The 12719-nt window shown below is 31.8% G+C and overlaps 1 protein-coding gene and 1 long non-coding RNA gene across 4 annotated transcripts; one reads left to right on the plus strand and one right to left on the minus strand.

Annotated features, from left to right (window-relative positions):
• Positions 1–5118: 5118 nt before the first annotated feature.
• LOC104094778 (uncharacterized) lies at positions 5119–5871 on the minus strand. The gene has a single exon (XM_009600773.4). The coding sequence runs from the start codon at positions 5869–5871 to the stop codon at positions 5119–5121; it is 753 nt and encodes a 250-aa protein (XP_009599068.1).
• A 2249-nt stretch (positions 5872–8120) lies between these two features.
• On the plus strand, positions 8121–12119 carry LOC117276413 (uncharacterized). 3 transcript variants are annotated; one of them, XR_011414000.1, is made up of 5 exons: positions 8121–8539; positions 8924–9044; positions 10119–10560; positions 10659–10849; positions 11975–12119. It is a non-coding gene; the product is annotated as an uncharacterized lncRNA (long non-coding RNA). The 3 variants fall into 3 exon arrangements; XR_004506672.2 differs by having other exon boundaries at positions 8121–9044; XR_011414001.1 differs by lacking the exon at positions 8924–9044.
• The last annotated feature ends 600 nt before the right edge of the window (positions 12120–12719 follow it).

Below are 12719 nucleotides of genomic sequence, written 5' to 3' on the forward strand. Positions count from 1 at the left end.
GCGACATAGTTTATCATTACATTTAAGGTCGTAATTTCTTATAAAATTGGAATACTTCATGTTCATACTCATCATGGAGAAACATAACTCATTACATTAGCACATGCATGGTAAATCAATAAGTCAATTTCATTGGCATATGGGCCCAATTCCTTTTCTTAAGGTTCATCATTATTTAACAAAGGACATCTCCCTTCCATCTCATTATTCACTCCCTTGACATCTTGAGGTTATTATCTAGGTTCATGACTCTTGGGGACTTAACAATAGAAGTCATTTACATACATTACTTCAGAAGCATACAACTATAGTTGAAACCATTGGGACATACACCACTTCATAATTTTCATTTAGGCAACGACCACATTTCATGTTCATACTATCACTTACTTGTACTTGCCATGGGTGATCATAAAATATTAAGAGTAGTTAGAATATTTAGGAAAATCATAGCCTTTACTCGCAAGAATGTAGGGGATAACACATTGGAAACAAAATTACAAATACGTACATCTCATAACCTTTCACACCATATATCACTTAATTCGTACTTTCAATCACTTACAACATTATTATTTCATTCGCTCTCTTGGTCATACATATGATTCTTCATTTATGGCACTGTAGTCGTATATCATATTCCACACTTTCATTTCTTTACTTTCACGTATTATCATCATAAACATCATCATATAGAATACTCTTGAAATATATTTCCCCAAAAAGGGCAATATACAATTTCAACTCATGAATATATAAGAACTCAAAACATATTGAAAATACCTACCAAGTATAGCACTACTTAGAACAATCATATTTGGACATGACTTGAGTACATAAGTTTTTGGATAATTCTATTTTCGGACTCAATTTGGAATAGTTGAATCAAGGCTCATTTCATAATATTTCACACATCATTTCATTTCATTTCATTGGTGCTATTAGCCGCAAGTATAACTTCCATTCTTGGCACGGTGTTCACACTTTATATCCCGAACTCACTTCTTTCACTTTCAAGCAACTTTATAGATTATCGATAATAAAAAATCTCTAATCACGGCTTTTAGTATAGCTATGAGAAATTAATAGTCTTAAGCATATTGATATTTCTAACACAAGTTGGCATAACAACCTTCACCTGAAACACTACTTAGAGTCATAAAATTTTTATACCAACTCATACTTTGAACACAATCCCGAAGGATAACATCATATGATAAGAGTATCCGGAACATATTTTGAACATATACCTTTCAACACAAAGTTTATTCGGAATAGTTGATTTATAAAGAATAACTCGGGACTTACAAGAACATCATGGAATTCAATTCAAGGAAAGAAGTTTAGCCAACATACCTCGCTTTGAGCTATCTTTAAATTACTATAACGTTCCGAAAATTCTAGCAATCCTAATCTATTTTTAAATATAATAAAATTAAACACAAATTAGGAAGGTATTCATGGTTTTAGCTCATTTGAGCATTTTATCAAACACTATGTGTGCAAATTTGGCTACAAGGTTCTTCTACAAGATTTTCTTCATTCTACAACCAAATCTTTACTTATTTGAGCTCAACAATATTTTCACAAACCTTTTTGATACATGCATGTATAAATAATGCTCTCATACCTAAGAATCATACTCCTAATCAACCATCTTCTACCCAAATTTAAAATTGAAAACTAGGGTATGGAACCTTACCTCTTAGATGAAGAACTTGTGAGATTTCCTTGTTGGATTTCAAAGCTTGGACAAGATCTTGATGAACAAAATACTTCATCTACTTCCTCTCTCTAGAACACTCTCACTTCTCTCTAAAAAATATCAGATAATTATCCCAAAATAAGCCCCAAAGCCTATTTATCAAAATGAGGTCGGGTTATAAAAATAAAAAATTAACCCTCCAAACTTAGGTGTGCGGTCGCATAATGGACCGCACAATCGGTATGCGGGTCGCACAATGGACCGCAAAATTGGTGCCTAGAACTGGGCTGCAATTGCCAGGCTATTTTGCGGTCGCATAACCAGTTTTGTGATCGCATAATGATTCTGCGGTCGCACATTTGACCACGGAATTATATTCTTCCAGCCTTTGGTAATTTGATCATAACTTCTTATAGGAGTGTCCAAATGACGAACGGTTTGAAACGATAGAAACTAGACTCAAAAATCTTTCATTTGATAGGTAGATCATTACATAACTCCTTATACATATGTAGATATGCTCGTCCAAAATTTAAACTTGTGCGTACTCATTTGAAACTTTAGTCTATCATGAAATTTCCAACTTGACTTGGACTTAGGGCTCTCCTTTGACCCCACATTACTTATAAGATGCTTCGTACACTTATTATCATATCCAGTTGATATCCATCATATTAATAGTCCTCGTCTGCACCTAAAATAATATAATTAGCGCACATCAACTTTCTTAATAACGCTTAAGTACTTCAAAATTTTCCGGGGTATTACACATCTCACTATAAGAAATTACAATTTTTAGTATTAGAAATTCTGTATGTTTTTTACTAGAATATAAAAATTCGTAAAAATGGCCAACAATACCCCTAACGTATTGAAAATGGCTCAAAAATATCCTACGTTAACCTTTTGGTGCGCAAATGCCCCTAACGTTTGGTTTTGTGCTCAAAGTTACCCCTATATCTAACAGAACTAACCTGGTCAATTTTTTTGACTTTAAATTCGTCATGTGACATTTCTTAACCAGCCACGTGTATTATTTATATTAAATAAAACTCACATGTATCTTTTCAAATACCCAACGACCCTGACCCGCTCCTATATATTTGGACGGTCGGCTAAAAATAATTATATTTGCTAGTTAAATATATAAAAAATATACATTGATTATATATAAAAATATGTATATTATACATTAATATTTTCATATATATTTTACATGATATTATTTTTAGGAGAAATTCTACAGTATAGTTTCCCTTCAAATTTTGCATATCTTTACAAGTTTAACAAATATAAATTTTAATTTGCAAACATAAAAATGATAGTGTTCTATTTATATGACCTTCTAAAGGAGAAGCAAGGAAATATATGGAAAGAAAATTCTTTAAAACCTTTAATTATATACATATTCAACTGCTTAGCACATTAATGGACTTCACTTGATCTTTTCAATGGGAACTAATAGTGTTTTAATATATAACGATATAGCTAAAATATTAGCAAAAACTGTTGTTCCATTGTCAGATTTGCTTAATAAATTCAAGTTATAGATCATAATTAATAGAAAAACTACACCGTATAATTTTTCCTAAAAATAATATCATGTAAAATATATATATTAAAATATTAATGTATAATATACATATTTTTTATATATAATCAATATTTTTTTATATATATTTAACTAGCAAATATAATTATTTTTAGTCGACCGCCCATATATATAGGAGCGGGTCAGAGTCGTTGGGTATTTTAAAAGATACATGTGTGTTTTATTTAATACAAATAATACACGTGGCGGGTTAAGAAAATGTCACATGGCGAAGTTAAAGTCAAAAAATTGACCAGGTTAGTTCGGTTAGATATAGTGTAAGTTTGAGCCCAAAAATAAACGTTAGGGACATTTGCGGACCAAAAAATTAACGGAGGATATTTTTGAACCACGTTACGAGTATTATTGGCACTTTTTCGTATAAAACTTTGACAAGACAAAATGACAGTTAACGAGCATAGAACGTAGAGTAGATATATTAACATGATTAACACGTAATCTCAACTAATTGAAATTGCCTATACAATTTCTTTTTCTTTTGCGATGCTATATACACGATAAATCTAGATGGTGGGCTCGCTCTTATAATCATATGAAATAATAATGCATGTAGAGTAATAATGTGACAACCCATGACCTTTGGGCGGAACTAACAATACGGGTTCGGCTGAACACAATAACTTTTATTTAAACTTTGTATTTGTCTTATAAAATTATTGAATTATGTAAAAATTATTAATTTAGAATCTAGTAAATTAAAAAATTTAGAATATTGAACCCATAAGTTTCAAATTCTGACTACGCCTCTGCCACCACTGTTGTTGGGAAGAAAGGTGTGAGCTCCGGAATCCAATCCAAGCAACGCCAGGTTCCAGTGGGAAATTCAACCTGAGCAGTGAGCAATGATTGACATAATTAAATTCTTTTTTTTTGTGTGTGTATTTGGTGGCATAATTACGTGCAAAATAAAACCTAGTATATTTTTTATTAGTATCATACTTTTATAGATTGGGAAGTCAATCTTATAAATATTTTAAGTTTTAAATGCTAAAGTTTCAGAAACTTATATATCAAAGTGTTAAATGTCATGTTTAAACAGTTCAAAGTGACACTTATTGTGCTGCCAAATTAGTCAGAATCATGATTTAACTTATGAATATAAGCTTTTTATGTGTCACAGAGACTTAAAAAAATATGTAGTGTACATCCAAACATTTTGTTTGGACAAACTTTGAAAGAAACTTTCTGAAAGTTGAAGACGTGTTATGATAGTTGTATTCTTTTGAAGATTTGTGAGTGTTTTGTTAACGGAAGAAAAGTAATAAGAACAAATCCCATGCACACTTTACACATAATTAAAATATTTTCAAATTTTTGAAAGTGATATTATTATTCAAAAAGTAACTATGGTTTTTGTAAGAAATTTGCACAAACACATTTCAATCAACATCAAACGAAATGCATGATTTGATGCCGCAAAGTTTATTCTTATTATTGACGTATGATCTTTGAAATTAATCATCTCTTTTGCATCTTTAATTGAGATTTATATTAAAGCATTACGTATTTTCTATTCTCTGCAAGAACTGACTTTTTTGTAAAAGAAAAGTAAAAGACGGATTCTTTTAACAAACCCATTCTTATCTTTTGGCTAGACAGATTCTTTTAAGATACTATTGGTCAAGAGGAAGTTACTTGAAGCAATTAATAATAAAATTGATCTCCGAGTTTCTATTCTGTTTCGACATAGTAAAATGGAGAGATAGAGAGACAACATCAAGTAAATGTCAAAATCTAACATTATAGTAGCAACTTTTTACCAAAGATTACATCATTAAGCTACCAACGTTATTAATTATTTTTACAGAAAAATAAAACATTCCAAGGACACAAGTGGATTTTCAAGTGATTCATTTTCACTTGTCGGTGGCCACTTGTTTTCTCCATCCCCATCTCTTTCCTCCATCTTCCGGATCCGATCACCCAGTTCGGATCTCACTCTTCCCGGCGACTTACCCGTTTTTCTCACCGACGGGCTCCTCCCTATACCCGACCCGAATCCTCCATTCTCCGTCCTCATCGCTGGTGACCTCGATCTCCTACCAGAACATTCCCCGTTATCCTTCCTCGGACCCCGAGAATCTTTTCCGGATCTGACCCGACCTGGAGACGGGTCGGATCTTCTTGCAGGCGAGCTCCCAACATTTCTTCTCAACTCTCCCTGAAAAGAACCGTTCCGGTACTTGGCCGGCGACATCTGCCGGACTTCAGTGACGTCATCTTCAGTTGTATATCGTTTATCTGTCAGTGTTGTTGTAGTTGAAATGGTATCGCTGAGAGTGGTGCTGCAGATCTCGGATACTTCTTCCGAGAGATCATGATCATGACGAGAGTGGTGGTTGAAATTAGGAATGATAGGTTTCTTCAAAATGTGATCTTTATGGGGTTTTTGTTCCATAGTATTGGGAAAATATGAGATGGGAGAGGATTTCTTGGGTATAGTTGGAGTTTCAGAAAGCACTTCTTTGACTGTCTCTTCTTCGCTCTGTTGTGAAGAATTGGATATAGTGGGAGGTACTTTGTTGTGGTTGTCACTGCTAACACAACAACCCATTTTTGGTAGCTAAAATAAAACCTGTAATGGATAAATTAGAGACTTTGTTACTTCATTGTTTGACAGTTGCTATGCGGAAACAATGAGGAAAGTTTTGGTATGGTAGTTTTAAAGGAAGAGAGCTTGTGAATGGGAAAATGTGGTTGGAATCTGGGGTTAAAGAGAAAGAGGGGAGACGGAGAGTAGTGAGTCAATGAAGTGAGAATTCATCTGGAGGAAGAAATGGTTTCCTTTAATATAGCAGGTGGAGGTGGCCCCAAATATAAATACTACATAAGCGAATAAAAAAACTTAGGTCGAAAAATAATACTCCTACCTTCATCTTCATGTTTATTGATTAAAAAAATGATCCTATGAGTAAAATTTGTAGATTTTAATATGATGCTATCACTATCTGATTATTAATAAATGACTCTTTTCATTTTTTACTCTTATGTAGTATACAAGTCAAATTATAAAAAAAAATGGAATTTTAACTACTAAATTGGTCAAATAATGTCACGTAAAATTGAGTAGGAGTCATTCAAAAATTATAACAAAATTATGGCCCAAATAAAGTTAGTAGCTTAAAAAGGTAGTTTTACATCCACAAGTTTTTAATTATCAAGCAGAAGTGCGGGAAATAAATAAATGGAGTAAATAAAAATCTTGGTTATGGAATATGGCAAATTTTTGTTCCTCCGGTGACGTCAGATGATATGGAATGTGGCAACTTAGAGGGAAGAAATTTCTAGATATCCTCACTATACCTCCAACAGATAAATGGAAAAAAAAATAGAAAAAGAAAATGATAAGAGACCCTATGAACTCAGTGTGACTTCACTTTAAGTTCCAAAGGGGGAAAAAAGTAGAAAAATAGAAGGTGGAAAATAGAACAAGGAGAAGAAGACAAAGAAGTTGTGAGTTAGAAGAAATTGCTGTATCATGTTCTGATGTTTTACTAAACACATTCATTATTAAGTGATAAAAGTACATATAATACTTATGATAGATATCATTATTCATGTATTTATCGATTTAATGCATAAAAAGTTACACATAAGTACTTTTATTTTACTAATTTCATTTTGAGAATAATTGATTGTTGTTCCATGAAATGTGTCTTATGATTAGTGCTGCAATAACCGAAAGAGTAGGAGCTTGTAGTTCTTTGTCCATCCACTTATCACATGTATAACCAGGGAACATTACATGTGCAATGTGAAACTAGTGTAATGTGTCTTGACATATATAGGCCAAAAATTAATAATTTTGACAACTTATTTTGGATATAGCAGTTTATTTGGAGCCCAAACCAATTACATCGAATTATGTAATTTATTTTATTTTATTAGCTTCAAACAAAATAATAAAACTTATTGTTTTGATTAATTTGTATTATAGGAGTAACTGTATAGGAAGTAAAAAACAAAGCACTCCCACAAATTAATTTCCTTTCCCGTGATTTTCATGTTACGTTGCTTTCTTCTCACAATCATTAAACCTGACAAGAAGAAAATTTCTTTTCCCGTGATTTTCATAAAACAATATGACAAAGGGGACTTAAATTTTTGAATATTAAATTTTGGCTTGGATAGGTGGATTCACGTCTTAGATCTGATCTCATCTAATAAAAACATACCAAATTCAATTAACTCGTACTACATTATGTTGATTCATATCATGATACACATCACGTGGGTACATATGTAAGCAGTTTTGTTTCTGTGAGAAACTACACGGTAAATAAATATAACAAATCTCATCTTCTGCATCTTTAACTCTATTCTACATTAACAAAGTTTTCTTTCTTCGTTACAAAGTTAAAAACATTTTTTTGGAATCACTCTCAATATTGAGAAATTCCGGTCAGTGATATTTGAATGCAACTTAATAAGATATTCAATCAAACTCCAAAGCTTTACGTCTTGATTGATCTAAGTTAAAGTAAAATCAATCATTTAATATTTATTTTATTACAATTTTTCATTTTCTGTTCGATTTTTTCAATAAGTTATTGTGAAATCTATCTATTATTAAAAGGAAAGAAGTTGCCATGAGAATTTGCCAAATATCGTGTGGAGAAATTGACATGTGTTATTTTTAGGACAAAATTAGTTGATCTAGGTAAATATTAGTTACATACTTTATTTGATATTAGAATTTAAAAATAGTAACCAATCCTTTAGGTGGTGTTAAGCGCCTGGAAGGAACTATAATTAAGGACAAACGCAATTAACAAAATCCCTTTTTCTTCTTCACGGTACAAATCTAGCCTCCTCCAACACCCCCAAATTCTCTCTCTAAACCCTTACAATGGACTACATAAGGCAAATCAAGAAGAAAAAAATCCTCCAATGGTGGGATTCTGTTAAAGGATTAGAATTAGAAACCTCAAAATAAAACAGAATGCATCTTTTACGAAAACCGCCATTTGCAACGGCTTTACCGCATTGCAAGCACATGCTTAAATTGAAAAGTTATGACGTTATGCATCCCACAATCTCGCACCACGATCTCAACTCCTAACCCACCAACCCTTTTGCAACGGTACGGGTTATCATTAGGATGATTTCACATCTTTTTGACATCAGTTTCCAACTTCCCAATTTAAATATATGTTATGTGGTCTATGTTCTATTCTTTCTCCCTTCAGTGCATTCCAATCAATAATTGTTGACTACAGGAGGTGAGTGTATCATTTGTAATTCATGAACAATTCTTAAATTTTTATAACAGATAATTAAGTATAATTCTCTTCGATATTCGATCTCAAAATCCTCACAAGCTATTTTTGTCGCTTTAGAAAAATCAAAGTTATATACTACACTCACCATTTTACCGTAGAGAATGTATAGTGTATTATTATGCTTACATTTGGTGAATTTGGATACATACTTTCGCAGAGATGTTCTTTGTCTTTTGCAAGATATTGTTTCATCGCTATTCTAAAAAGTCCATAGCCTGTGCATATTCATATAATTTAGGCAAATCTCTTCACTTCTCTTTGCACTTTAGACCATCCTTGATAGTTTAATGCGCCTTCACGAGAAAAAAATATATCATTTTGTAGGTACGTTAGAAATCCTTTTTCTACCACAATAAAAAGTAAACTGCCTTATGGCAATCAAATGTTGATTAATTGGCCTCTTCTTTGGAATGGAGTGAGTACCGGTATCATTCTCACATTTAAGGTATACTCTTTGTCAAATTTGGTTGAACCATTGCCAAGTAAAAAATTATTAATCGTCATGGTCTACAAAATGTTTGAATAGGTTTGAGCTTTTATGCAACAATTTAAGATTTATTTGAATTAGTGATTGGCAATTGTCAATTTTTATGTTAACTCATATTGTTCTCATGAAAAAATTATAACGCTTTTGATCGGCTCTTTACATTTTCAGTTTTAACTTTTATATCCCACGTGGTTCTTAGACATTCCCTCAAAACCACTTTAGTATATAATATTTATCACTTTGCTTATTATCACTTAACAATGAGATGTTTAATTAAAAGTGAAAAATATAGTGTTGATCATTTTGAATAATGTATTCATAGATGAAGTATATAAAATTAATATTCGATAATTGTGTGGATAAAAATAGACTTTATGGTCATACGGAAGGATTGCAGAGGCTTATAAGATGATAAAGAAAGGTACGCAAAGTGGTATCTCTCCAAATTTATTGACTTACACCATTCTCATATCTCAGAGCTACAACCTAGCAGATAACACGCAAGCTTTTGCCCTTTTTAGTAAGATGGTCAAAGCATGTATCAACCCCGATATGCATATATACACCACACAAATTGCTTCTTCCTGTAGGGAAAACAAAATAAAGACAGTGAAAAGCTCTTTGATGATGCTATAATTTTAGGTTTGATACCTACCAAAGAGACATTCAGCCTCTACAACTCTTCCCTTTTTACAACCTTTATCAAAAGATGACTTTATGACTACCTGTACAAATCTATAAGGTCATAAACATAGCAAGTTGCACAATCTGTTCTATATGTATGCAACTGGATGCATCTTCTTTATATCGTTACAATAAGAAATATTTTTATTGGCCACACTCTAACATAATGCCCAAATTCTTTTTGAACTACAATACACACACCAATTTGCTACTAGAGTTAGGAGGCTTTGTGTGTAAAAAAGACAAAAATTTAAGTATTTTCGACCAATATATTGTCTAGGGCTTTAAGAATGTTATTTAAGGTGGATGCAATAGATTATACATTGTCTATTTGTGGCTCTCTCATAGGGATAATCTCCTTGGAAAAAGTGGAAGCTTCTTCTTCTACTTGACGATGACATACATGATCAAGACAATGAAAAAGGCAAAAATAAAGGCGAGATATCTAACTTTCTTCATAATATATGTGCTTAATTGCAACGAAATACAGTTCAAAGTTGGGGTACTTGCCATCAGTAGCGACTTTAGAATTTAGAGTTAATTGGTTCAACTCTTTATATATATTTGTGACAATTTTCTTCTTTCACATACACATGATCCGAGAATCATTATTTCTTCATTCTAAAAATCACATGATTTCTTATGATTTTTCCTGTCAATGGATGGTCATTAGGTACTTATAAGAATGCTCAAACGTTATTACAATCATTTTCGTTACTGTGAGAATACCCTTGTGACCAAGTACTATGGCCTGCATTTCTTGAAGCTAAATGGACCAACTCAAAAGAAGGTATTCACATACTAATATATTGAGAAGTACACAAATTAAGTTATTTAGTTGCTAAGAATTATTCACCACAAAAACTTCCAATCTGTTCAATGGTCTAGGCCCGGTTCATGATCATTGGAAATCTTTTCTACACCAATTACACTATTTATAGACGGTTCGGCTTGAAAGGATCAACTTTTGGCGGAATAACAGATAATCCAGAATAATCAATTGATCCAACAACCACTCTTAAAGGCCTTGATTTCAACTTCATATTCAGGTTTCAAAATTCATGGTTTGAAGAATTCAGGTGATAAAATTTATTTCATCAAGTTAATTATCTATTAGGAGTATTCAACTTTGATATCAATACCAATATTTGGACCGTTAATTGTAAAGATAATTTGTGTTGCAAGAAAGAATTCTAACATGAAGTGGACTTAGAATTTTGCTCATGTGTTCAACCGAACGCACATTTTTTGGCTTATATCCTAATTTCAAATATCTCAAATATTCAAGACCAAACTTGAATATTTTCATAGGTTATATTGGAATTCTTATAGCTTTTTCGTTTTAGCTCTTCATAGCATGCTTTGCATTATAGTTGTACTTGGAATTATATTTTACTTTTTTAAGTGTACATATTGATTAATGGTCGTCTTGTGAGAAGACTATTTGATGAAACTGAGCATAATAGATCAGTAGCTGATATGCGTGCAACAAAGAAAAATATTGTTTTGTTCAATGTTATTGTTGTTGTTGTTGAATACTGCATTTCTATTTTAACTAAAAATGCCAAGTGTTGTGATGTAACAATATTCTATACATCTGTGTTGGCATGATTTGTACCGAATTTTATATTCTGCTAATATATAAATTGAACCTACTTCTAATTGCATCTCTATCAGCGAAAAGTTTAGGCAAATGTGGAATATTATTTATTAATCTACTGCCTGCTCATATGTACTCAAGTTCAGAATCTCTTTCTTAATCCGTTGCAGAATATAGTTTTCATTCTAAGACTATTTTGTTTTTCATTTTTATTCTTCTTCTTTTTTACGCTTTGTTGAATCTCGAATGAGTTGGATCTTTTTTATTTTGTTTACCGTTAAATGTTAATTGAAAAACATGGTTGTGATTTTCTTTGTGTTAAACTGATTTTTTGCTTTAGATCTTACAGTTTTTATAAATTTTATACTGAAAATTTAATATCTTAAATTGTTCAACATATATTTTCTATATAAATATCAGCAAAAGGATTGAAGTAGAGAAGGTTGTGACCGGTTAAGTTACAGTCTTTATCTATCTATCAAGTTGCTTCCTTTTATCAGTGAACACAAAGAAGATGAATAATTAACTATTATTCTATGTGACTTCTTTCCTTATATATTTTACTCAAAACTTGATGTTTAATTTTTTTTGTTGTTGTTTATAGGTCTTGGAGAGCACCATACTTCTAAGTTAGCTTCAAATTCCTTAGAACAATACATTCATTTGGTCTTGAATAATACTTGGGTCCAAATATTGGCCCCAAAAATTCATCTATTTATTTTTTTTATTTTAATTCTTTTAAATTCGATAAATTTAATTTGCAATATACAGATGATTCTATTATCTCTCTTCGCTCTTTTTTCCTTTGAATTGTTCCGCGCGCGGATACTTATACTAGTATATAATTTAAATGCCCTTTTTGCTAGTCTTTGTCTGGGATTCTTTTGGCGCCAATGAATAGACTTTAATAACTAAAGCCATCATATAAGCTTCTCATTTTTTAAGGATTCCAATGCCTGTCTAGATTCTAGTCAGACTTATAGGAGCAGACTCAACCAAAGTAATATTAACACGTGTATCCCCAAGTTACACGATTACTCATCCACAAATTAATCAACCATTGTTTTCCTATATATTCTCTCTGATAATTACAATTAATTACTATATCATAAAATAATTATTTCATAGAAGAATCAATATAAAACAATTGTAAGAAAGTACTTGTTCTGCAAATGTTGCATAAATTTATAATTACTGGCCATTAGGGGTAGAATTGGCGGCTTACGCCCTGGATTGACAGAAGAAAACGGAGATTAGAGTTACAGTTCAATTCTTAACTACTAATGTTACGCACACTTTATTTTTAATTGTCCCCAGCCCCAACTCAAAAATAATAATAATTGTAAATT

The sequence above is a fragment of the Nicotiana tomentosiformis genome, chromosome 2 (assembly GCF_000390325.3).
Source record: "Nicotiana tomentosiformis chromosome 2, ASM39032v3, whole genome shotgun sequence".
Lineage (NCBI taxonomy): Eukaryota > Viridiplantae > Streptophyta > Magnoliopsida > Solanales > Solanaceae > Nicotiana > Nicotiana tomentosiformis.

What these genes read in the sequence shown, in the direction of transcription:
- LOC104094778 (XM_009600773.4), bottom strand. Translation starts at nt 5,871, where the DNA reads ATGGGTTGTTGTGTTAGCAGTGACAACCACAACAAAGTACCTCCCACT.